General features: G+C 50.0%; 1 protein-coding gene across 1 annotated transcript in view; it reads left to right on the top strand.

The window, feature by feature from the left end:
- LOC144609935 (tolloid-like protein 2) overlaps nucleotides 1–22,996 on the top strand; it is a 59,643-nt gene extending 36,647 nt beyond the window's left edge. The window contains exons 15-18 of the mRNA XM_078428341.1: nucleotides 2,847–2,974; nucleotides 17,355–17,568; nucleotides 22,094–22,344; nucleotides 22,862–22,996. Coding sequence (XP_078284467.1) covers nucleotides 2,847–2,974; nucleotides 17,355–17,568; nucleotides 22,094–22,344; nucleotides 22,862–22,996 — 728 coding nt within the window. The remainder of the gene's footprint in view (nucleotides 1–2,846; nucleotides 2,975–17,354; nucleotides 17,569–22,093; nucleotides 22,345–22,861) is intronic.
- The last annotated feature ends 358 nt before the right edge of the window (nucleotides 22,997–23,354 follow it).

Genomic DNA, 23,354 nt, shown 5'->3' with positions numbered 1-23,354 from the left:
TCAGGGTCAGTGAATCATGAGGCAGCTCCACAACACTTTGGTTAGGCTGCATTTGGAATATTGCATGTAGTTTTGGGTGCAGTCAGTGTGTCCGTGTGTGAGTGTGTGTGGCTGTGTGTGTCCATGTGTGAGTGTGTGTGTCCGTGTGTGAGTGTGAGCGAGCGTGATTGTATATGAGTGAGTGTGTATGTCTGAGTGTGTGCATGTGAGTGAGTGTGTGTCTGTGAGTGTGTGTATGTGTGTGTCTGAGTGTGTGTATGTTTGTGCATGAGTGTGTGTGTGAGAGCATGTGTGAGTGTTTGTGTGCATGAGTGTGAGTGAGCATGTGTGTGTGTGAGTGTGTCTATGCGCGGGTGAGTGCATGTGTGTGTGTCTATGTGTGAGTGAGTGTGTGTGTATGTGCGTGTGAGTGTGTGTGAATAGATGTGTCACTATGGGTGTGTGTATGTGTCTGTGTGTGTCTGTCTGTCTGTTTGGGAATTTGATGGAAATGCTTTGGGAGCAGGCATGGACCTGAAGGGCCGAATGGCCTCATGTGAATCTAAGCATCCGGTTTAGTTTAGTTTGCTTTAATTTATTGTCACGTGTACCGAGGTACAGTGAAAAGCATTTTTGTTGCGTGCTAACCAGTCAGCGGAAAGACTATACGTGATTACAACCAAGCCGTCCACAGTGGACAGGTACATGATAAAGGGAATAACGTTTAGTGCAAGATAAAGTCAAGTAAAGTCCGATTAAAGATAGTCCGAGGGTCTCCAATGAGGTAGGTGGGTTGTCAGGATCGTTCTCTAGTTGGTGAGAGGATGGTTCAGTTGCTTGCGAACAGCTGGGAAGAAACTGTTCCTGAATCTGGAGGTGTGCGTTTTCACACTTCTGTACCTCTTGCCTGATGGGAGAGGGTCAAGTCAAGTCAAGTCAATTTTATTTGTATAGCACATTTAAAAACAACCCACGTTGACCAAAGTGCTGTACATTTGATTAGGTTCCAATAGAAAAAAAAATGAAAACATACAGTAGTACGCAAACAGTTCACAGCGCCTCCTCAATGAGCCTCAAACGCTAGGGAGTAGAAATATGTTTTGAGCCTGGACTTAAAGGAGTCGATGGAGGGGGCAGTTCTGATGGGGAGAGGGATGCTGTTCCACAGTCTAGGAGCTGCAACCGCAAAAGCGCGGTCACCCCTGAGTTTAAGCCTAGACCGCGGGATAGTGAATAGCCCCAAGTCGGCCGATCTGAGGGACCTGGAGTTAGAGAGGGGGGTTAGAAGATTTTTGATGTGGGGGGGAGTGTCCATTTAGGGCTTTATACGTGAATAGGAGGAGCTTGAAGTTGATTCTGTACCGTACAGGGAGCCAGTGGAGAGAGGCCAGAATCGGGGTGATGTGGTCCCTTTTACGGGTACCCGTCAGGAGTCTCGCTGCGGCGTTTTGGACCAGTTGCAGGCGGGACAGGGAAGATTGGCTGATCCCAGTGTATAGGGAGTTGCAGTAGTCTAGGCGGGAGGAAATGAAAGCGTGAATGATTTTTTCTGTGTCGTCGAATTTGAGGAAAGGTTTGATTTTAGCTATGGTTCGAAGTTGGAAGAAGCTGGCTTTTACCACAGCGTTGACTTGCTTATCAAATTTTAATGCAGAGTCAAATATCATGCCGAGGTTTTTGACATGCGGTTTGACTAGGCAGGATAGACTTCCAAGACTGCCTGTTATCAATTTGATGGAGTCGGGGGGGCCGAATAGGATGACCTCAGACTTGCTCTCATTTAATTGGAGGAAGTTCTGTGCCATCCAACATTTTATGTCCTCAAGGCAGTGTGAGAGGCTGTTTAAATTTGACTGGTTGTTGGGTTTCAGGGGGAGGTAAAGCTGAGTGTCATCGGCATAGCAGTGGAAAGAAATGCCGTGCCTTTGAATGATTTGGCCAAGGGGGAGCATGTATAGAGAGAAGAGAATGGGGCCTAGGATGGAGCCTTGTGGAACTCCGCAGGAGAGGCTAGCTGGAGCTAGGGGAGAAGAGGGAGTGACCGGGGTGAGACTGGTCCTTGATGATGCTGCTGGCCTTGCCAAGGCAACGGGAGGTGTAGATGAAGGAGTAAATGAAAGGGAGTTTGGTTTGTGAGATTGTCTGTGTGATGGTCTGATGGTCTGTGTGATGGTCTGATGGTCTGTGTGATGGTCCGGTGGTCTGGGTGATGGTCTGTATGATGGTCTGATGGTCTGTCTGATGGTCTGTGTGATGGTCTGTGTGATGGTCTGATGGTCTGTCTGATGGTCTGTGTGATGGTCTGTGTGATGGTCTGATGGTCTGTGTGATGGTCTGATGCTCTGTGAGATGGTCTCTTTGATGGTCTGATGGTCTGTGTGATGGACCGATTGTGTGATGGTCTGTCTGATGGTCTGTGTGATGGTCTGTGTGATGGTCTGATGGTCTGTGTGATGGTTTATGTGATGGTCTGTATGATGGTCTAATGGTCTGTGTGATGGTCTGTGTGATGGTCTGTGTGATGGTCTATTTGTTGGTCTATATGATGGGCTGATGGTCTGTGTGATGGTCTGGTGGTCTGGGTGACGGTCTGTGTGATGGTCTGTGTGATAGTCTGATGGTCTGTGTGATGGTCTGATGGTCTGTCTGATAGTCTGTGTGATGGTCTATGTGATGGTCTGTATGATGGTCTGGTGGTCCGTGTGATGGTCTGTCTGATGGTCAGTGTGATGGTCTGTCTGATGGCCTGATGGTCTGTCTGATGGTCTGATGGTCTGTTTGATGGTCTGGGTGGGTGGGTGGGTGGGTGGAGGTTTGTCAGACGGTACGTACGATGTGACTAGACTCTTGTTCCTGTCTCCCCACAGCCGGCTGTGGACACAGAGTGGACAATGTGGAGGGAGTCATCACCAGCCCCAACTGGCCCGACCCGTACCCCAACCGCAAGGAGTGTAGCTGGACCATCACCGCACCCCCTGGGCACAGGGTCAAGCTGGTAAACTCCGCTGTCCGTGCCAACCCCGGGAGGGGTGGGGGGTGGTAGTGTCATGGCCCGGCCCCTCCCACGGTACCGGCCAGGGCACAGCACGAACCCACGGACGGGGATGTCCACGCACCTGGCGTCCCGCGGGGAATGTTCCGGAGGGTTCCTGGGCCGATACTGCAAGCTGGGTCTCTCAAAGGGGCAAGATGGAGGGGGAGAGACTGCATGAAGGGCGGGGGGCTGCAGGAGATTTGTCAGGGGGGGGGAGAGACCACGCGTAGGGGGGCCATTAGTGATCTGTGGAGGGGGGGAGAGACCGCAGGTGGAGGAGCGTTGGAGATCTGTGGAGGGGGTCAGACAGCGGGAGGAGGGGGGAGAGAACGCAGGGGGGGGGGGTAGAGATCTGTGGGGAGGAAGGGAAGGGGGAAGGTTTGTGGTGAGGGTCAGGGGGACATTGGCAAGGGTCAGGTCGGGGGGTGAGAGGGCAGTGGGACCATTGGGAGGGTGGAGGATGGGTGGGGGTGGGGTATGGTCCCGGGGAGAGGTGGGGGTGGGGTGCTGGTCAGGAGGAGGGGGGAGGGGATGTCGTTCAATGAGGGGACCGAGGATTGTCAATGAGGGTCAGGAAAAGGGTGGCACGGTGGCGCAGCGGTAGAGTTGCTGCCTCACAGTGCCAGAGACTCAGGTTCGATCCAGACTACGGGTGCTGTCTGTACAGAGTTTGTACGTTCTCCCCGTGACCTGCGTGGGTTTTCTCTGGGTGCTCCGGTTTCCTCCCACACTCCAAAGATGTGCAGGTTTGTAGGTTAGTTGGTTTGGTTACCTTGTAAATTGTCTCTAGTCAAGTCAAGTCAATTTTATTTGTATAGCACATTTAAAAACAACCCACGTTGACCAAAGTGCTGTACATCTGATTAGGTACTAAGGAAAAAATGAAACATACAGTAGCACGCAAACAGTTCACAGCGCCTCCTCAATGAGCCTCAAACGCTAGGGCGTAGAAATATGTTTTGAGCCTGGACTTAAAGGAGTCGATGGAGGGGGCAGTTCTGATGGGGAGAGGGATGCCGTTTCACAGTCTAGGAGCTGCAACCGCAAAAGCGCGGTCACCCCTGAGCTTAAGCCTAGACCGCGGGATAGTGAGTAGCCCCAAGTCGGCCAACCTGAGGGACCTGGAGTTAGAGAGGTGGGTTAGAAGATTTTTGATGTAGGGGGGGGAATGTCCATTTAGGGCTTTATACGTGAATAGGAGGAGCTTGAAGTTGATTCTGTACCGTACAGGGAGCCAGTGGAGAGAGGCCAGAATCGGCGTGATGTGGTCCCTTTTACGGGTACCCGTCAGGAGTCTCGCTGCGGTGTTTTGGACCAGTTGCAGGCGGGACAGGGATGATTGGCTGATCCCAGTGTATAGGGAGTTGCAGTAGTCTAGGCGGGAGGAAATGAAAGCGTGAATGATTTTTTCAGTGTCGTCGAATTGGAGAAAAAGTTTGATTTTAGCTATGGTACAAAGTTGGAAGAAGCTGGCTTTTACCACAGCGTTGACTTGCTTGTCAAACTTTAATGCAGAGTCAAATATCACGCCGAGGTTTTTGACATGCGGTTTGACTAGGCAGGATAGACTTCCAAGACTGCCTGTTATCGATTTGATGGAGTCGGGGGGGCCGAATAGGATGACCTCAGACTTGCTCTCGTTTAATTGGAGGAAGTTCTGTGCCATCCAACATTTTATGTCCTCAAGGCAGTGTAAGAGGCTGTTTAAATTTGACTGGTTGTTGGGTTTCAGGGGGAGGTAAAGCTGAGTGTCATCGGCATAACAGTGGAAAGAAATGCCATGCCTTTGAATGATTTGGCCAAGGGGGAGCATGTATAGATAGAAGAGAATGAGGCCTAGGATGGAGCCTTGTGGAACTCCGCAGGAGAGGCTAGCTGGAGAAGAGGAATAACTGCCTAAGTTGATGGCAAAACTCCTATCTTTGAGGTAGGAAACGAACCAGCTCAGGGCAGTGCCATCAATGCCAACCGCGTACCGGAGACGGTCAATAAGGATGGTGTGGTCCACTGTATCGAACGCTGCGCTGGGGTCGAGAAGGAGCAGGATTGCACAGTCGCCGGTGTCGATGGCGAGAAGCAGGTCGTTGTGTACCTTCAACAAGGCAGACTCTGTGCTGTGGTGGGCTCTGAAACCTGACTGGAAACTTTCCAGGGTGGTGTTTTCGTGTAGGTAGGGCACTAATTGGTTTAGAATTGCCTTTTCAAGGACTTTTGACAGGAATGGCAGTTTGGAAATGGGTCTGTAGTTGCTAGGCAAGGTGGGGTCTAGGTTAGGTTTTTTCAGTAGGGGCTGGACCACCGCGTGCTTGAAACAGGTTGGAACAGTGCCAGTGGCCAGAGAACTGTTGATAATAGAGAGGATGCTGGGACCGGCTATTGCAATGACATCCTTCAGAAGGGCAGTGGGGGCAGGATCAAGGGGGCAGGTTGCAGGTTTCATAGCGGAGACAAGCTTTGCAAGGGAGGATAGAGTGACGGGTTGGAAACAGTCCAATTTAGATGAACAGACTAGTGAGACAGCTAGGTCACGGGTGGGAGGGGAAATGTTCATTCTAATGTTCTCAACTTTGTTGGTGAAAAATTTAGCAAATTCTTCGCACTTAGCAGGGGACCCAACTAAGCTGGTACTGGGGGCAGGACATATGACAGAGCTAATTGTGCTAAATAGGACCTTGGAGTTATGAGAGTTTTTGGAAATAAGGTCGGAGAAGTATTGTGCTCTAGCAGACTTTACTGCTTCCTGGTATTTGAGAAGATTGTTTCTCAGAATTTCAAAGGAAATTTGAAGCTTATCACATTTCCACCTCCGTTCTGATTTTCTGCACTCCCTTCTTAGGGCTTTGGTGGTGTCATTGAGCCAAGGCCGACCTTTGGGCTTAGGCTTTTTCATTTTAAGGGGAGCGATAGAATCTAGGATGGAAGAGCAAGTGATATTAAATAAAGAGGTGAGATCCTCAGTGCTGAGATGGGGGGAGAAGCCTCAATAGTGCAGATGTTGGGGGCAGCTGTGAGAGCCTCGGAGAACTTACTGGCAGTCAATGAATTTATGTCGCGGGAGTAACGAACAGGGAGATGAGATTTTGCGGGAGATAAAGGCAGAGATGCGTCAAAAATGATAGCGCTGTGGTCCGATAGACAGGCTTCAGTAGTTTCAATGTTGTAGATTGGGAATCCGGACGATAACACTCGGTCGAGAGTATGGCCTAACTTGTGAGTGGGTCCCGTGGTGTGAAGGGTCAGATTGAAGGACTCAACCAGGTGCACTCACAAGAGGCTTAGTGGGACAGCAAACATGAATGTTTTCATTTCATTTCATTTCATTTTATTTTATTTCGAACATGTTAAAAGACATCAATTAAAAAACAAAATAAACAAAAAAACAGAAGAAATGCAAGGAATTCCATCCATTACTTAACATGTGTGAACAGGAGTAGGAAGAAGTGTGGACTTATTTAATCCTACCCCATTCCCTAATCAATATTTATCAAGTATCAGATATTAATACAAAAATACTCATACACCCTTATATGTTCATATAGATATACTTATTTAAATAATGATGTGTTATTATATGTAGACCCCTGGTGACTGTTAATCCCCCTCCTCACTGTACCTAGAAAACATCATGTGTTTATATTTGTATTTGGTGTTAAAGTCACCAAGAATCATGACCCAGTCAAATTTGGGCAAAATGCTAGAAATCAGATCAGCAAATTGGGTGATGAAGTCTCTAGTGTGTAGGATATTGTTAGTGTCGCTGGTTGGCGTGGACTCGATGGGCCGAAGGGCCTGAGCTGAAGCGTCATTTATGTCTGGGACATTAAATTCCTCGCACTAATGCGATGGGCAGTAACATTACTGCTGTTGACTCTCTGAAAGGTTTGATCCCTCTGATGATGTATTGTACACCCACCAATAGACCGGATTTCATGGGACGGACACAAAGTGCTGGAGTAACTCAGCGGGTCAGGCAGCATCTCTGGAGAAAAAGGATATGGGCCGTTTCAGGACATCGAGTGATACAGCATGGAAACAGGCCCTTCAGCCAAACCTCCCCACAATGTCCCAGCTGCACTAGTCCCACCTGACTGCATTTGGCCCCTATCCCTCCAAACCTGTCCTATCCATGTACCTGTCGAACTGTTTCTTAACTGTTGGGATAGTCCCTGCATCGACTACCTGTCAGCTTGTTCCATACATCCACCATCTTTTGTGAGAAAAAGTGACTCCTCAGATTCCTATTAAATCTTTTCCCCTTAACCTTAAATCTATGCCCTCTGGTCCCCGATTCACCTAATCTGGGCAAGAGACTGTACATCGACCTCTCATGATTTGATACATCTCTATAAGATATCCCCCCTCATCCTCCTGCGCTCCAAGGAATAGAGTCCCAGCCTACTCAACCTCTCCTTAGAGCACAGCCCCTCTAATCCTGGCAACATCCTCGTAAATCTTCTCTGGACCCTTTCCAACTTGACAACATTTTTCCTGTAACATGATAGAAACATAGAAAAATAGGTGCAGGAGCAGACCATTCGGCCCTTCGAGCCAGCACCGCCATTCAATATGATCATGGCTGATCATCTAAAATTAGTACCCCGTTCCTGCTTTTTCCCCATATCCCTTGATTCCTTTAGCCCTAAGAGCTAAATCTAACTCTCTCTTGAAAACATCCAGTGAATTGGCCTCCACTGCCTTCTGTGACAGAGAATTCCACAGATTCACAACTCTCTGGGTGAAGACGTTTTTCCTCATCTCAGTCCTAAATGGCCTACCCCTTATTCTTAAATTGTGACCCCTGGTTCTGGACTCCCCCAACATCGGGAACATTTTTCCTCCATCTAGCTTGTCCAATCCTTTAAGAATTTTATACGTTTCTATAAGATCCCCTCTCATCCTTCTAAATTCCAGTGAATACAAGCCCAGTTGACGCATCATATGTTAGTCCCGCCATCCCGGCAATTAACCTGGTGAACCTTCGCTGCACTCCCACAATAGCAAGAATGTCCTTCCTCAAATTAAGAGACCAAGATTGCACACAATATTCCAAATGCACCAGGGCCCTGGACAACTGCAGTAGGATTCAAATCCTCTCGCAATGAAGGCCAACATGCCATTAGCTTTCTTCACTGCCTGCTGTACCTGCATGCTTACTTTCAGTGACAGATGTACAAGTACACCCAGGTCTCGTTGAATCTCCCCTTCTCCTAATCTGACACCATTCTGATAATAATCTGCCTTCCTGTTCTTGCCACCAAAATGGATAACCTCACATTTATCCACATTATACTGCATCTGCCACGCATTTGCCCACTCACCCAATCTATCCAAGTCACCCTGCAGCCTCATAGCATCCTCAGCTTTGTGTCATCTGCAAATTTGGAGATGTCACATTTAATTCCCTCGTCTAAATCATTAATGTATATTGTAAATAACTGGGGTCCCAGCACCGAGCCTTGCGGTACCCCACTGGTCACTGCCTGCCATTCTGAAAAGGACCCGTTAATTCCTACTCTTTGCTTCCTGTCTGCCAACCAGTTCTCTATCCATGTCAATACCCTACCCCCAGTACCATGTGCTCTAATTTTGCACACTAACCTCATGTGTGGGACCTTGTCAAAGGCTTTTTGAAAGTCCAGATACACCACATCCACTGGCTCTCCCTCATCCATTCTACTTGTTACATCCTCAAAACATTCCAGATTAGTCAAGCATGATTTCCCCTTCATAAATCCACCCTGACTTTGACCGAACCTGCCCAAAATTGAACACAATATTCTAAATGCGGCCTCACTTATACAACTGCAACCTGACCTCCCAATTTCTGTACTCAATACTATGACTGATGAAGGCCGATGTGCTAAAAGCCTTTTTGACCCACCCTATCTACCTGTGACTCCACCTTCAAGGAACCATGCACCTTCTGAAGAAGGGACTCGACCCGAAACGTCACCCATTCCTTCTCTCCAGAGATGCTGCCTGTCCGGCTGAGTTACTCCAGCATTTTGTGTCTACCTGCACTCCTACATCCCTCTGCTCTACAACAGTCCTCCGAGCCCTACCATTCACTGTGTAGGTCCTTCCCAAGTTAAACTTCCCAAAATGCAACACCTCACACTTCTCTGTATTAAATTCCATCAACCATTCCTCCGCCCAGCTGGCCAATCGATCCAGATCCTGCTGCAATCGTTCACAACCATCTTCACTATCTGTAAAACCACTAACTTTTGTATCATCAGCAAAGTTGCTAATCTTGCCCTGTATGTTCTCATCCGATATAGATGACAAACAGTAACGGGCCCAGCACCGAACCCTGAGGCACATCACTAGTCTCAGGCCTCCAGTCTGAGAAGCAACCTTCCACCATCACCCTCTGCTTCCTTCCATGGAGTCAATTTGCTATCCATTCAGCTATCTCTCTCAGATCCCATGCGATCTAACCTTCCAGAGCAGCCTACCATGCGGAACCTTGTCGAGCGCCTTACTGAAGTCCATGTACACAACATCTACAGCTCTGCCCTCATCAACCTTTTTGGTCATGTCTTCAAAAAACTCAATCAGATTTGTGAGACTTGACCTCCCACGTACAAACCCATGCTGACTATCCCTAATCAGCCCTTGCCCATCCAAGTCAAGTCAAGTCAAGTCAAGTTTATTTGTCGCATACACATACACGATGTGCAGTGAAATGAAAGTGGCAATGCCTGCGGATTGTGCACAAAAAAGAATTACATGTAGACAATAGACAATAGACAATAGACAATAGGTGCAGGAGTAGGCCATTCAGCCCTTCGAGCCAGCACCGCCATTCAATGCGATCATGGCTGATCACTCTCAATCAGTACCCCGTTCCTGCCTTCTCCCCATACCCCCTCACTCCGCTATCCTTAAGAGCTCTATCCAGTTCTCTCTTGAAAGCATCCAACGAACTGCCCTCCACTGCCTTCTGAGGCAGAGAATTCCACACCTTCACCACTCTCTGACTGAAAAAGTTCTTCCTCATCTCCGTTCTAAATGGCCTACCCCTTATTCTTAAACTGTGGCCCCTTGTTCTGGACTCCCCCAACATTGGGAATATGTTATCTGCCTCTAATGTGTCCAATCCCCTAATTATCTTATATGTTTCAATAAGATCCCCCCTCATCCTTCTAAATTCCAGTGTATACAAGCCCAATCGCTCCAGCCTTTCAACATACGACAATCCCGACATTCCGGGAATTAACCTAGTGAACCTACGCTGCACGCCCTCCATAGCAAGAATATCCTTCCTCAAATTTGGAGACGTACAGCATATAAATAAAGTTAATAAGTTACTATAGTGTAGACAAAAATGTAGTCTCTGGAGTTATAAAAGTTGACAGTCCTGATGGCCTGTGGGAAGAAACTCCGTCTCATCCTCTCCGTTTTCACAGCGTGACAGCGGAGGCGTTTGCCTGATCGTAGCATCTGGAACAGTCGTTACTGGGGTGGCAGGGGTCCCTCATGATCTTGCTTGCTCTGGATCTGCACCTCCTGATGTATAGGTCCTGCAGGGGGACGAGTGTAGTTCCCATGGTGCGTTCTGCCGATCGCACTACTCTCTGCAGGGCCATCCTGTCCTGGGCAGAGCTGTTCCCAAACCAGACTGTAATGTTGCCGGACAGGATGCTCTCTACAGCCCCAGAGTAGAAGCAATGAAGGATCCTCAGAGACACTCTGAATTTCCTCAACTGTCTAAGGTGGTAAAGGCGCTGCTTTGCCTTACCCACCAGTGCGGCAATGTGCGTTGCCCACGTCAGATCCTCTGTGATGCGGACTCCCAAGTATTTAAAACTGCTCACCCTATCCACAGTAGACCCATTTATCTCCAGTGATGTGTACGTCCTTGGATGTTTAGCCCTTCTGAAGTCCACAATCAGCTCCTTCGTTTTAGAGAAATTCAAGAGGAGGCTGTTGTCCTGACACCAGAGTGCCAGATCAGCCACCTCCTCCCGGTAGGCCTTCTCATCGTTGTTGGAGATCCGGCCCACCACCACAGTGTCATCAGCAAACTTGATGATGGAGTTTGAGCTGAACCTGGCCCCACAGTCATGTGTGTACAGGGAGTACAGTAGGGGGCTAAGGACGCAACCCTGGGGGGATCCTATGTTCAGGGTGAGCCTGTCAAATGCCTGTATAACCTATCCCTCAGAATACGCTCCAGTAACCTACCAATTACAGATGTTAAGCTCACCGGCCTATAGTTCCCAGCATTTTGCCTGCAGCCCTTCTTGAAAAGAGGCACAACATTTGCCACCCTCCAGTCTTCCGGCACCTCTCCTGTATTTAAGGACGACTCGTAAATTTCAACCAGGGCTCCCGCAATTTCCTCTCTAGTGTCCCACAATGTCCTCGGATATATCTGATCAGGCCCAGGAGATTTGTCCACCTTCAAACACGACAGTACCTTCAGTACTTCTTCGACGGTAACCCTGACTGCTCTCAAGACACTTCCATTGACTGCCCCAAGTTCCTCCGTCCTACTGTCTTTCTCCTCGGTAAATACAGAGGAGAAATACTCATTGAGGACCTTGCCCATCTCCTGTGGCTCCACACAGAGGTGACCTTGCCCATCTCCTGTGGCTCCACACAGAGGTGACCACTTTGATTCCTGAGAGGTCACACTCTCTCTCTAGTTTCCCTCTCCCCCCCTTATGTATTTATAAAATCTCTTGGGATTGTCCTTAATGCTACCTGCCAGAGCTATCTCCTGGCCCCTTTTTGCCCTTCTGATTTCCTTTTTAGTTTACTCCTTTCTTCCCGAAACTCCTCCAGGGATGCACTTGATCCCAGCTGCCTACACCTGTCCCATGCATCCTTCTTGTTTATGACCAATGCCTCAATTTCCCTCGTCAGCCAAGCTTCCTTACGTTTGCCCTTCAGTCTAACAGGGATGTGCATATCCTGAGCTCTCGTGAGCACACTTATAAAAACTTGCCTAATGTTCCTCAAACAACCTGCTCCAAACAACTTGAGCAAGAGTTTCTGTCATACCCTCAGACTGAAGAAGGGTCGTGACAAAACATCCCTAATTCATGTTCTCCAGAGATGCTGCCTGACCCACTGGGTTACTCCAGCTTTTTGTGTCTATTGTCGGTATAAACCAGCATCTGCAGTTCTGTTTCTATTGGTTTTACAGGATGCAGGTTTTAGTTTTTAACGATACATTGAGGAAACAGGCCCTTCGGCCCACCGAGTCCACGCCGACCAGCGATCAACCCGTACACCTGCACTATCCTACACACACTAGGGACAATCTACAATCATTACTGAAGCCAATTAACCTACAAACCTGTACAGTACACCTGCAGCAGCATAGCAGCAGCAAGCAGCAGTAGCAGCAAGCAGCAGCAAGCAGCAAGCAGCAGCAAGCAGCAGCAAGCTGTGTTGCTTGGGAAGTAGTGTGTGGGGATTGTATGGGGATTGTGTGGGGATTGTGTGGGGATAGTAAGGAGTAAGACCTGTGTGATCTCCCGGACTAGTTTCGATCGCCTAGCTTGGGGTCGGAGAGGAATTTCCCGGATTTTTTCCCAAATTGGCCTGGGTTTTTTATCCGGTTTTTCGCCTCTCCCAGGAGATCACTCAGTTCTTTTGGGTGGGCGGTTGGAGCGGTTGGAGTAGCGGCCGGGCGGTAGGTTTAGTAACCGAGCGCGGGGCTTTGTTTGGAGAGTATGACTGCCAGGGCAGTTTTTTGTTCTGGGTGTCGGATGTGGGGAATCTGGGAGTCTGATAGTCTTCCAGACATCCACATCTGCGCCAGGTGTGACGAGATGGGGCTCCTAAGGGACCGTATTAGGAACCTGGAGCGGCAGATTGATGACCTCCGTCTGATCAGGGAGAGGGAGGAGGTTATAGAGAGGAGTTACAGAGAGGTGGTCACTCCTAGACCACGGGAGGTAGACAAGTGGGTCACTGTTAGGGGGTGCAAGGAACAGAGGCAGGGACTAGGGAGTACCCTGGTGGCTGTACCCCTTGGAAATAAGTACTCCTGTTTAAGTACTGTTGGGGGGGACAGCCTACCTGGAGGCAACGACGGTGCCCGGGCCTCTGGCAAGGAGTCCGGCCCTGTTGCTCAGAAGGGTAGGGAAAGGAAGAGGAGAGCAGTAGTAATAGGGGACTCTATAGTGTGGGGGTCAGATAAGCGTTTCTGTGGACGCAGTCGGGAGACCCGGATGGTGGTTTGCCTCCCTGGTGCCGGTGTCCGGGATGTGTCTGAGCGTGTCCAGGATATCCTGAAAGGGGAGGGAGAGGAGCCAGAGGTCGTGGTACATATAGGTACCAACAATATAGGTAGGATAAGGGAAGAGGTCCTGAAAGGAGAATTCAGGGGGCTAGGAAGAGAGTTAAAAAAAAGGACTTCCAAAGTAATAATCTCAGGCTTACTGCCTGTGCCACGCGATAGTGAGAATAGGAATGGAGTGAGGTGGAGGATAAATTCGTGGCTGAGGAACTGGTGCAGGGAGCAGGGTTTCAAGTTTCTGGATCATTGGGACCTCATCTGGGGGAAGTATGACCTGTACAAAAAGGACGGGTTGCATCTGAACCCGAGGGGAACCAATATCCTGGCGGGGAGATTTGCTAAAATTACTGCGGAGACTTTAAACTAGTACGGTTGGGGGGAGGGACTCAAACACAGATAGCTAATAGGCAGTGTGTGAGGCAGGAGGCAGAAAAGGGAAACACTCAGACCCAATATGTAGGAGAGAAAGAAGGGAAAAGAAATAAACTGAGAATAAGAAATGATGGGTCCCTTAAATGTGTATATTTTAATGCTAGGAGCATTGTAAGAAAGGTGGATGAGCTTAGAGCCTGGATTGACATCTGGAAGTATGATGTTGTGGCGATCAGTGAAACATGGTTGCAGGAGGGTTGCGATTGGCAATTAAATATTCCAGGATTTCATTGTTTCAGATGTGATAGAATCGGAGGGGCAAGAGGTGGGGGTGTTGCATTGCTTGTCAGGGAGGATATCACAGCAGTGCTTTGGCAGGACAGACTAGAAGGCTCGATTAAGGAGGCTGTTTGGGTGGAACTCAGAAATGAGAAAGGTTTAGCAACACTTATAGGGGTGTATTATAGACCGCCAAATAGGGAACGAGAATTGGAAGAGCAAATATGTAAGGAGATAGCAGATATTAGTAGTAAGCACAGAGTGGTGATTGTGGGTGATTTCAATTTTCCGTATATAGACTGGGAATCACATTCTGTTAAAGGGCTGGATGGTTTGGAGTTTGTAAAATGTGTGCAGGATAGTTTTTTGCAGCAATACGTAGAGGTGCCTACCGGAGAAGGGGCAGTGTTGGACCTCCTGTTAGGAAATGAGATGGGTCAGGTGACGGAGGTATGTGTTGAGGAGCACTTTGGGTCTAGTGATCATATCATATCATATCATATATATACAGCCGGAAACAGGCCTTTTCGGCCCTCCAAGTCCGTGCCGCCCAGTGATCCCCGCACATTAACACTATCCTACACCCACTAGGGACAATTTTTACATTTACCCAGCCAATTAACCTACATACCTGTACGTCTTTGGAGTGTGGGAGGAAACCGAAGATCTCGGAGAAAACCCACGCAGGTCACGGGGAGAACGTACAAACTCCTTACAGTGCAGCACCCGTAGTCAGGATCGAACCTGAGTCTCCGGCGCTGCATTCGCTGTAAAGCAGCAACTCTACCGCTGCGCTACCGTGCCGCCCTAATAATGCCATTAGTTTCAATATCATTATGGAGAAGGTCAAATCTGGACCAAGGGTTGAGATTTTGGATTGGAGAAAGGCTAATTTTGAGGAGATGAGAAAGGATTTAAAAGGAGTGAAATGGAAATTGTTGTTTTATGAAAAGGATATAATAGAGAAATGGAGGATATTTAAAGGTGAAATTTTGAGAGTACAGAGTCTTTATGTCCCTGTTCGGTGGAAAGGAAAGAATAATAATTTGAAAGAGCCGTGGTTTTCCAGGGAAATTGGACACTTGGTTCGGAAAAAGAGGGAGATATACAATAAATATAAGCGGCAGGGAGTAAATGAGGTTCTTGAGGAATATAAAGAATGTAAAAGGAATTTTAAAAAGGAAATTAGAAAAGCGAAAAAAAGATATGAGGCTGCTTTGGCAAGTAATGTAAAAGTAAACCCCAAGGGGTTCTACAGATATGTCAATAGCAAAAGGATAGTGAGGGATAAAATTGGTGCATTAGAGAGTCAGAGTGGACAGCTATGTGCTGAGCCGGAAGAAATGGGGGAGATATTAAACAATTTATTTTCTTCGGTATTTACCGAGGAGAAGGATATTGAATTATGTGAGGTAAGCGAAACAAGTAGAGTAGTGATGGAAATTAGGAGGATTAAAGAAGAGGAGGTACGGACACTTTTGAAAAATATAAAAGTGGATAAGTCTCCAGGTCCTGATAGGATATTCCCTAGGACATTGAGGGAAGTTAGTGCAGAAATAGCAGGGGCTATGACGGAAATATTTCAAACGTCATTAGAAACGGGGATGGTGCCGGAAGATTGGCGCATTGCGCATGTTGTGCCTTTGTTTAAAAAAGGTTCTAAAAGTAAACCTAGCAATTATAGACCTATTAGTTTGACGTCTGTGGTGGGAAAATTAATGGAAAAGATACTTAGGGACAATATATATAATTATTTGGATAATCAAGGCCTGATTAGAAACAGTCAACATGGATTTGTGCCTGGAAGGTCATGTTTGACTAATCTTCTTGAATTTTTTGAAGAGGTTACCAGGGAAATTGATAAGGGCAAGGCTGTGGATGTTGTCTATATGGACTTCAGTAAGGCATTTGACAAGGTTCCACATGGAAGGTTGATTAAGAAGGTTAAATCGTTGGGTATTAATAGTGAGGTTGCAAGATGGATTCAACAATGGCTGAATGGGAGATACCAGAGGGTAACGGTTGACAATTGTATGTCAGGTTGGAGGCCAGTGTCTAGTGGAGTGCCCCAAGGATCTGTGTTGGGTCCACTGTTGTTTGTCATTTACATTAATGATCTGGATGATGGTGTGGCAAATTGGATTAGTAAATATGCAGATGATAATAAGATAGGTGGAGTAGTTGATAGTGAGGTAGATTTTCAAAGTCTACAGAGAGACTTGGGCCTTTTGGAAGGGTGGGCTGAAAGATGGCAGATGGAGTTTAATGCTGATAAGTGTGAGGTGCTGCATTTTGGTAGGACAAATCAAAATAGGACGTACAGGGTAAATGGTAGGGAATTGAGGAATGCAGTGGAACAGAGGGATCTGGGAATAACTGTGCATTGTTCCCTGAAGGTGGAATCTCATGTGGATAGGGTGGTGAAGAAGGCGTTTGGTATGCTTGCCTTTATAAATCAGAGCATCGAGTATAGAAGTTGGGATGTAATGTTGAAATTGTACAGGGCATTGGTGAGGCCGAATCTGGAGTATGGTGTGCAGTTCTGGTCGCCAAATTATAGGAAGGATGTCGACAAAATGGAGAGGGTACAGAGGAGATTTACTAGAATGTTGCCTGGGTTTCAGCACTTAGGCTACAGAGAGAGGTTGAACAGGTTGGGTCTTTATTCTTTGGAGCGTAGAAGGTTGAGGGGGGACTTGATAGAGGTTTTAAAAATTTTGAGAGGGACGGACAGAGTTGACGTGGGTAGGCTTTTCCCTTTGAGAGTGGGGAAGATTCCAACAAGGGGACATAGCTTCAGAATTGAGGGACAAAGGTTTAGGGGTAACATGAGGGGGAACTTCTTTACTCAGAGGGTTGTGGCTGTATGGAATGGGCTTCCGGTGGAAGTGGTGGAGGCTGGCTCGATTTTATTATTTAAGAGTAAATTGGATAGGTATATGGATAGGAGGGGATTAGAGGGTTATGGTCTGAGTGCAGGTAGATGAGACTAGGTCAGGGAGAATGGTCGGCGTGGACTGGTAGGGCCGGACAGGCCTGTTTCCATGCTGTAGTTGTTATATGTTATATGTTATATGTTATATGTTAGTACGTCTTTGGAGTGTGGGAGGAAACCGGAGCACCTGGAGAAAACCCACGTGGTCATGGGGAGAACGTACAAACTCCGTACAGACAGCACCCGTAGTCAGGATGGAACCTGGGTCTCTTGCGCTGTGAGGCAGCAACTCTAGACTGCACCACCGTGCCAGTTGTATGAGTTTTGGAAGGTGAGGTGGACCTTCTCAACTTCTCCCCCAATGGTTCGTTCACCATCAGCTCAAGAGCGGCTGTCTGATGGAAAGGCCACTCGGGGTGGAGCCGGGGAGAAGATTGTTGTGGGGAGTTTGTGGTGCCAGGATGGACAGGGCTAAATGCTTCCACCCTGCCTCCTAGGCCTTCATGGAGTTTGAGATCGAGCTGCACCAGGAATGTATTTATGACTATCTGGAGGTGTACGATGGTCTCAGCGAGAGGTCTGCCTTGTTGGGCCGGTACTGCGGCAGCAAGAAACCAGAAACCATTGTCACCACGGCAAACAACATGTTCCTCAGGTTCATCTCAGACGCATCAGTGCAAAGGAAGGGATTCCAGGCAAAGCACAGCACAGGTGAGTCACAGAGTGACCCAGCCCCACCTGCCCACTCCGCCAACATGTCCCCATCTACACTAGTCACACCTGCCCACACACATGTCCCCAGCTACACTAGTCACAGAGTGACCCAGCGTGGAAACAGGTCCTCCAGCCCAACCTGCCCACACCGCCAACATGTCCCCATCTACACTAGTCACAGAGTGACCCAGCCCCACCTGCCCACTCCACCAACATGTCCCCATCTACACTAGTCACAGAGTGACCCAGCCCCACCTGCCCACTCCGCCAACATGTCCCCATCTACACTAGTCACAGAGTGACCCAGCGTGGAAACAGGTCCCAGCTACACTAGTCACAGTGTGACCCAGCGTGGAAACATGTCCTTCAGCCCAACCTGCCCACACCCACCAACATGTCCCAGCTATACTGGCCCCACTTGCCCACGTTTGGTCCATATCCCTCCAAACCTGTCTAATCCATGTACCCATCTAAAAGTTTTATTAAAGTACCTGCCTCAACTTCCCTCTCTGGCAGCTTGTTCTATACACCCACCATTCTTTGTATGAATGCATTGCCCCTCAGGTTCCTATTAAATCTTCCCCCACACCATTATCAGTTCATGTTATCATAAGGCCATTCGGCCTGTCAATTCTCCTCCACCGTTCAATGACATTGATCTACCTTTCCCTCCCAACCTCATTCTCCTGCCTTCTCCCCATAACGCCTGACACTTGTACCGATCAAGAATCTGTCAATCTCTGCCTTAAAAATACCCATTGACAGCCTCCACAGCCTGTATGTTTAACAGGGTGAGCACAATGCTTCAAGTTTGGGGCCTTTGTAAGTATCCAAAAGTAGAATTCCACAGAATTAGTAGAACAGAGAATGTTGGAAATAATAAGTCATTAGCCTGCAACATCAGTTCAGTTTAGTTTGGTTCAGTTTAGTTTATTGTCACATGTCAGTGAAAAGCTTTTTGTTGCGTCAGCAGAAAGATAATACATGATTACAATCGATCCATTTACAGTGTATAGATACATGATAAGTGAATAAGGTTTAGTGCAAGGCAAAGCCAGCAAAGTCCGATCAAGGCTACGTCGAACAATCCCTGTTCCAGACGTACACTGGCCCCATCCCCGAACTCTACCTCCGCTACATCAACGACTGCATTGGTGCTACCTCTTGCATCCATGCAGAACTCACTGACTTCATACACTTCACCTCCAATTTCCATCCTGCCCTTAAATATACCTGGACTATCTCCGACATTTCCCTCCCGTTTCTGGACCTCACCATCTCCATCACAGGAGACAGACTAGTGACTGACATTTACTATAAACCCACTGACTCCCACAGCTATCTGGACTACACTTCTTCCCACCCGGTCTCCTGCAAAAAGTCTATCCCCTACTCCCAATTCCTCCGTCTACACCGCATCTGCGCCCGGGATGAGGTGTTTCACAGGAGGGCGTCAGAGATGTCCTCGTTCTTCAGGAAACGGGGCTTCCCCTCCTCCATTATAGATGAGGGTCTCTTCTACATCCCGTAGCTCCGCTCTTGCTCCCCCTCCCCCCACTCGCAACAAGGACAGAATCCCCCTCGTTCTCACCTTCCACCCCACCAGCCAGCAGATCCAACATATCATCTGCCAGCATTTCCGTCACCTACAACGGGACCCCACCACTGGCCATATCTTCCCATCCCCTCCCCTTTCTGCGTTCCGCAGAGACCGTTCCCTCCGTAACTCCCTGGTCCACTCGTCCCTTCCCACCCAAACCACCCCAACCCCGGGCACTTTCCCCTGCAACCGCACGAGATGCAACACCTGTCCCTTTACCTCCCCCCTCAACTCCATCCAAGGACCCAAACAGTCTTTCCAGGTTAGACAGAGGTTCACCTGCACCTCCAACCTCATCTATTGCATCCGCTGCTCCAGATGTCAACTTATTTACATCGGCGAGACCAAACGCAGGCTCGCCGATCGCTTCGCTCAACACCTGCGCTCGGTCCGCGTTAACCAATCTGATCTCCCGGTGGCTGAGCACTTCAACTCCCCCTCCCACTCCCAGTCTGACCTTTCTGTCATGGGCCTCCTCCAGTGCCATAGTGAGGCCCACCGGAAATTGGAGGAACAGCACCTCATATTTCACTTGGGCAGCTTGCAGCCCAGCGGTATGAACATCGACTTCTCCAACTTTAGATAGTTCCTCTGTCCCTCTCTTCCCCTCCCCCTTCCCAGTTCTCCCTCGATCTTGCTGTCTCCACCGATATCCTTCCTTTGTCCCGCCCCCCTGACATCAGTCTGAAGAAAGGTCTCGACCTGAAACGTCACCCATTCCTTCTCACCTGAGATGCTGCCTGACCTGCTGAGTTACTCCAGCATTTTGTGAATAAATACCTTTGATTTGTACCAGCGTCTGCAGTTATTTTCTTATAAGGCTAGTCCGCAGGTCTCCAAAGAGGAAGATAGTAGTTTAGGACTGCTCTCTAGGTGTGGTAGGATGATTCAGTTACTCGATAACAACTGGGAAGGAGCTGTCCCTGAATCTGGTGGTGTTTTGTAATAATAATAATGATTATAATTATAATAATTATATGTATTATTATAATAATGATTATAATTATGCATCTGGCTTTCAAATTACACCTGTGTATTTCCAATATTTTCAATTTTATTTTAAGCGTGGTGGCGCAGTGGTAGAGTTGCTGCCTCACAGCGCCAGAGACCCGGGTTCCATCCTGACTACGGGTGCCGTCTGTACGGAGTTTGTACGTTCTCCCCGTGACCTGCGTGGGTTTTCTCCGGGAGCTCCGGTTTCCTCCCACATCTCAAAGACGTGCGGGTTTGTAGATTAATTGGCTTCTGTAAATTGCCCCTCGTGTGTGGGGAGTGGATGAGAAAGTGGGAAAACATAGAACTCGTGTGAAGGGGTGATCGCTGGGTGGCACGGACTCGGTGGGCCGAAGGGCCTGTTTCCGTGCTGTTTCTCTGAACTGTTTATGTAGGGGTTTTTCTGTTGAGAACCATGCTTGGCCTTGCCCCATGGGCAGTGCCCGCTGTCTCGAGACACTTCAGGCTGCCTACCCTTTTACACAGATCCCCCCCCCCCCTCGCTGCCCCTCCTGAAATGTCCACTGTCAGGGAATGTTGCTCTCCCTCACTGAACCCCCCCCCCCCCATTGCCAAAGATATCCCCACCCCTCCCTCTCCTTCCCTGTGCCCTACCTAGATACCCATACTTTGCTCCCCTCCCCCCACCCCCCGCCCCTTACCACCCGTATTCCTTCCTCCGGCTTCACAATTCGCACCTCCTTTTCCTTATCTCACACTATTTGTCTTTTCATCTCTGGGCTTTGAACAAACATCTGCCAATATACTCTCCCCCCCCTCCTCTTCGCCTGTATCCACCTATCACTCGCCTGGCTTTGTCCTGCCCCCATCTCTCTTCCAGCTTCCCTCCCTCTCCCACAATCAGCCTGAAGATGGGTCCCGACCCGAAACCTAGCCTATCCATGTTCTCCAGAGATGCTGCCTGGCCCGCTGCGTTACTCCAACACTTTGTATCTTTTTTTTGTAAACCAACATCTGCAGTTCCTTGCGTCTCCACAAATTGACTGATTGATGGATTGAATGATACAGCACCGAAACAGGCCCTTCGGCCCACCGAGTCCATGCTAACCACTAATCACCCATTTACACTGGTTCTATGTTATCCCACTTTCTCAACCACCCCCAACACACTAGGGGCATTTTACAGAGGGTCAATTAACCTACAAACCCGCACGTCTTTGGAGTGTGGGAGGAGCACACGGAGAAAACCCGCGCGGTGACAGGGAGAACGTACAAACTCCACATAGAAAGCACCGGAGGTCAGGATGGGACCGGGGTCTGTGGCGCTGTGAGGCAGCGGCCCTACCCGCTGCATAGGGTTGCCAACTGTCCCGTATTAGCTGGGACATCGTATTTTGGGCGAAATTGGTTTGTTCCGTACGGGACCGCCCTTGTCCTGTATTAGGCCCAGGGGGGAGGGCACTGTAGGCCCCGACACTGTAGGTCCCGAGGCTGTGACGTCACCTTGTCCCTTATTTTGGAGGGAGGAAGTTGGCAACCCTAGGTGTGTGTGAGGGAGGGAAGAGCGGGGAGGGTGTGTGCGAAGGGGGAGTGGGGAGGGTGGGTGTGAGGGGGGAGAGTGGGTGTGAGGGGGAGGCTGGGTGTGAGGGGGGTGGGGGAGTGTGAGGGGGAGGGGGAGTGTGAGGGGGAGGGGGAGTGAGCAGGGAGTGTGTGAGGGGGGAGGGTGGGTGTGAGGGGGAGGCTGGGTGTGAGGGGGGAGGGTCAGTGAGGGGGGAGTGGGGAGTGAGCAGGGAGTGTGAGGGGGAAGGGTGGGTGTGGGGGGAGTGGGGAATGGGGCAGGTGGGTGTGAGGGGGAGGGTGTGTGTGAGGGGGGAGTGGGGCAGGTGGGTGTGAGGGGGGAGGCTGGGTGTGAGGGGGGGAGTGGGGAGTGAGCAGGGAGTGTGAGCATGTGTGCCGGCTGTGTTACAGAGTGTGGCGGGGCGCTGCGTGCCAGGGTGAGGACTGGAGAGCTGTACTCCCACCCACAGTACGGTGACAACAACTACCCTGGGCAGCTGGCCTGCGACTGGCTGATCACGGCGGACGAGGGCGACGCCGTCGAGCTCATCTTCCTCACCTTCCAGCTGGAGGAGGAGCCGCACTGCACCTACGACCACCTGCAGCTGTACCCCCACCCCAACACCAGCGCACCCCCACTCGCCACCTACTGTGGGGCAGGGGTAAGCCACGGGGTGGGAGGGGTGAGGGGAGTGGGGGTGGGGCCCTGTTGGGTCGGGGTCTGGGGGGAGGGCATGGGGAGGATCGAGGTCCCTGGGAGTGGAGTGGATTGGGGTCTCCAAGAGGAAGGGAGTGTGGGACCCCAGTGAGTGGGAGCACAGTGGTCTCCGGTCCCTGGCTAGAGAGGGTCACACCGTCTCCAGTGGGGGTGGGGGGCGAGAGTGGTGGTGGGGGGGAAAGTGGGGGTGGGGGGCAGAGGGTGGGGTGAGTGGGGGTGGAGGCAGGGGGTCAGTGTAGAGCTCTGACAGCACCCGTAGTCAGGATCGAACCCGGGTCTCTGGCGCTGTGAGGCGGCAACTCCAGACTGCGCCACCGTGCTGACCGATGGACCAGACTTTTAAATGAACGTCTCTGGTGAATAAGACTAGGGACGGTTTCAGTGTGTGGAGGGGTGATGGTGGGTCGGTCCGGGGTGACGGCTTGTCTTCTCTCTCTCTTTCTCTCTCTCTCTCTCTCTAGCCCCAGGACGTGCTCTACTCTGTGGGGAACTCCCTGCTGCTGCGGCTTCGCACGGACGACACCATCGGCAGGAAGGGCTTCCACGCTCGATACACCAGCACCAAGTACCAGCACCAGCTACACACCACGATGTGACCCAGCACCGCCACAGCACCAGCCCCACCCACCCACACACACCCTCAGCCTCACCCACCCCCAGCCACCCAACACCCCCCCAGCACCAACCCCACCCACCCACCCCCGCCCCAACCCCACCCACCCCCCCCGCCACCAACCTCACCCACCCCCAGCCACCCAACACCCCCCCAGCACCAACCCCACCCACCCACCCCCCCAACCCCACCCACCCCCCCCGCCCCAACCTCACCCACCCCCAGCCACCCAACACCCCCCCAGCACCAACCCCACCCACCCCCCCCGCCCCAACCTCACCCACCCTCCCCAACCAAACCCACCCACCCCCACCGCCCCCAGCACCAACCCCACCCCCACC

This window comes from Rhinoraja longicauda, chromosome 35, assembly GCF_053455715.1.
Source record: "Rhinoraja longicauda isolate Sanriku21f chromosome 35, sRhiLon1.1, whole genome shotgun sequence".
NCBI classification, from domain to species: domain Eukaryota; kingdom Metazoa; phylum Chordata; class Chondrichthyes; order Rajiformes; family Arhynchobatidae; genus Rhinoraja; species Rhinoraja longicauda.
The sequence above is the reverse complement of the archived record's forward strand: the minus strand, read 5'-3'. Positions and strand labels throughout refer to the sequence as shown.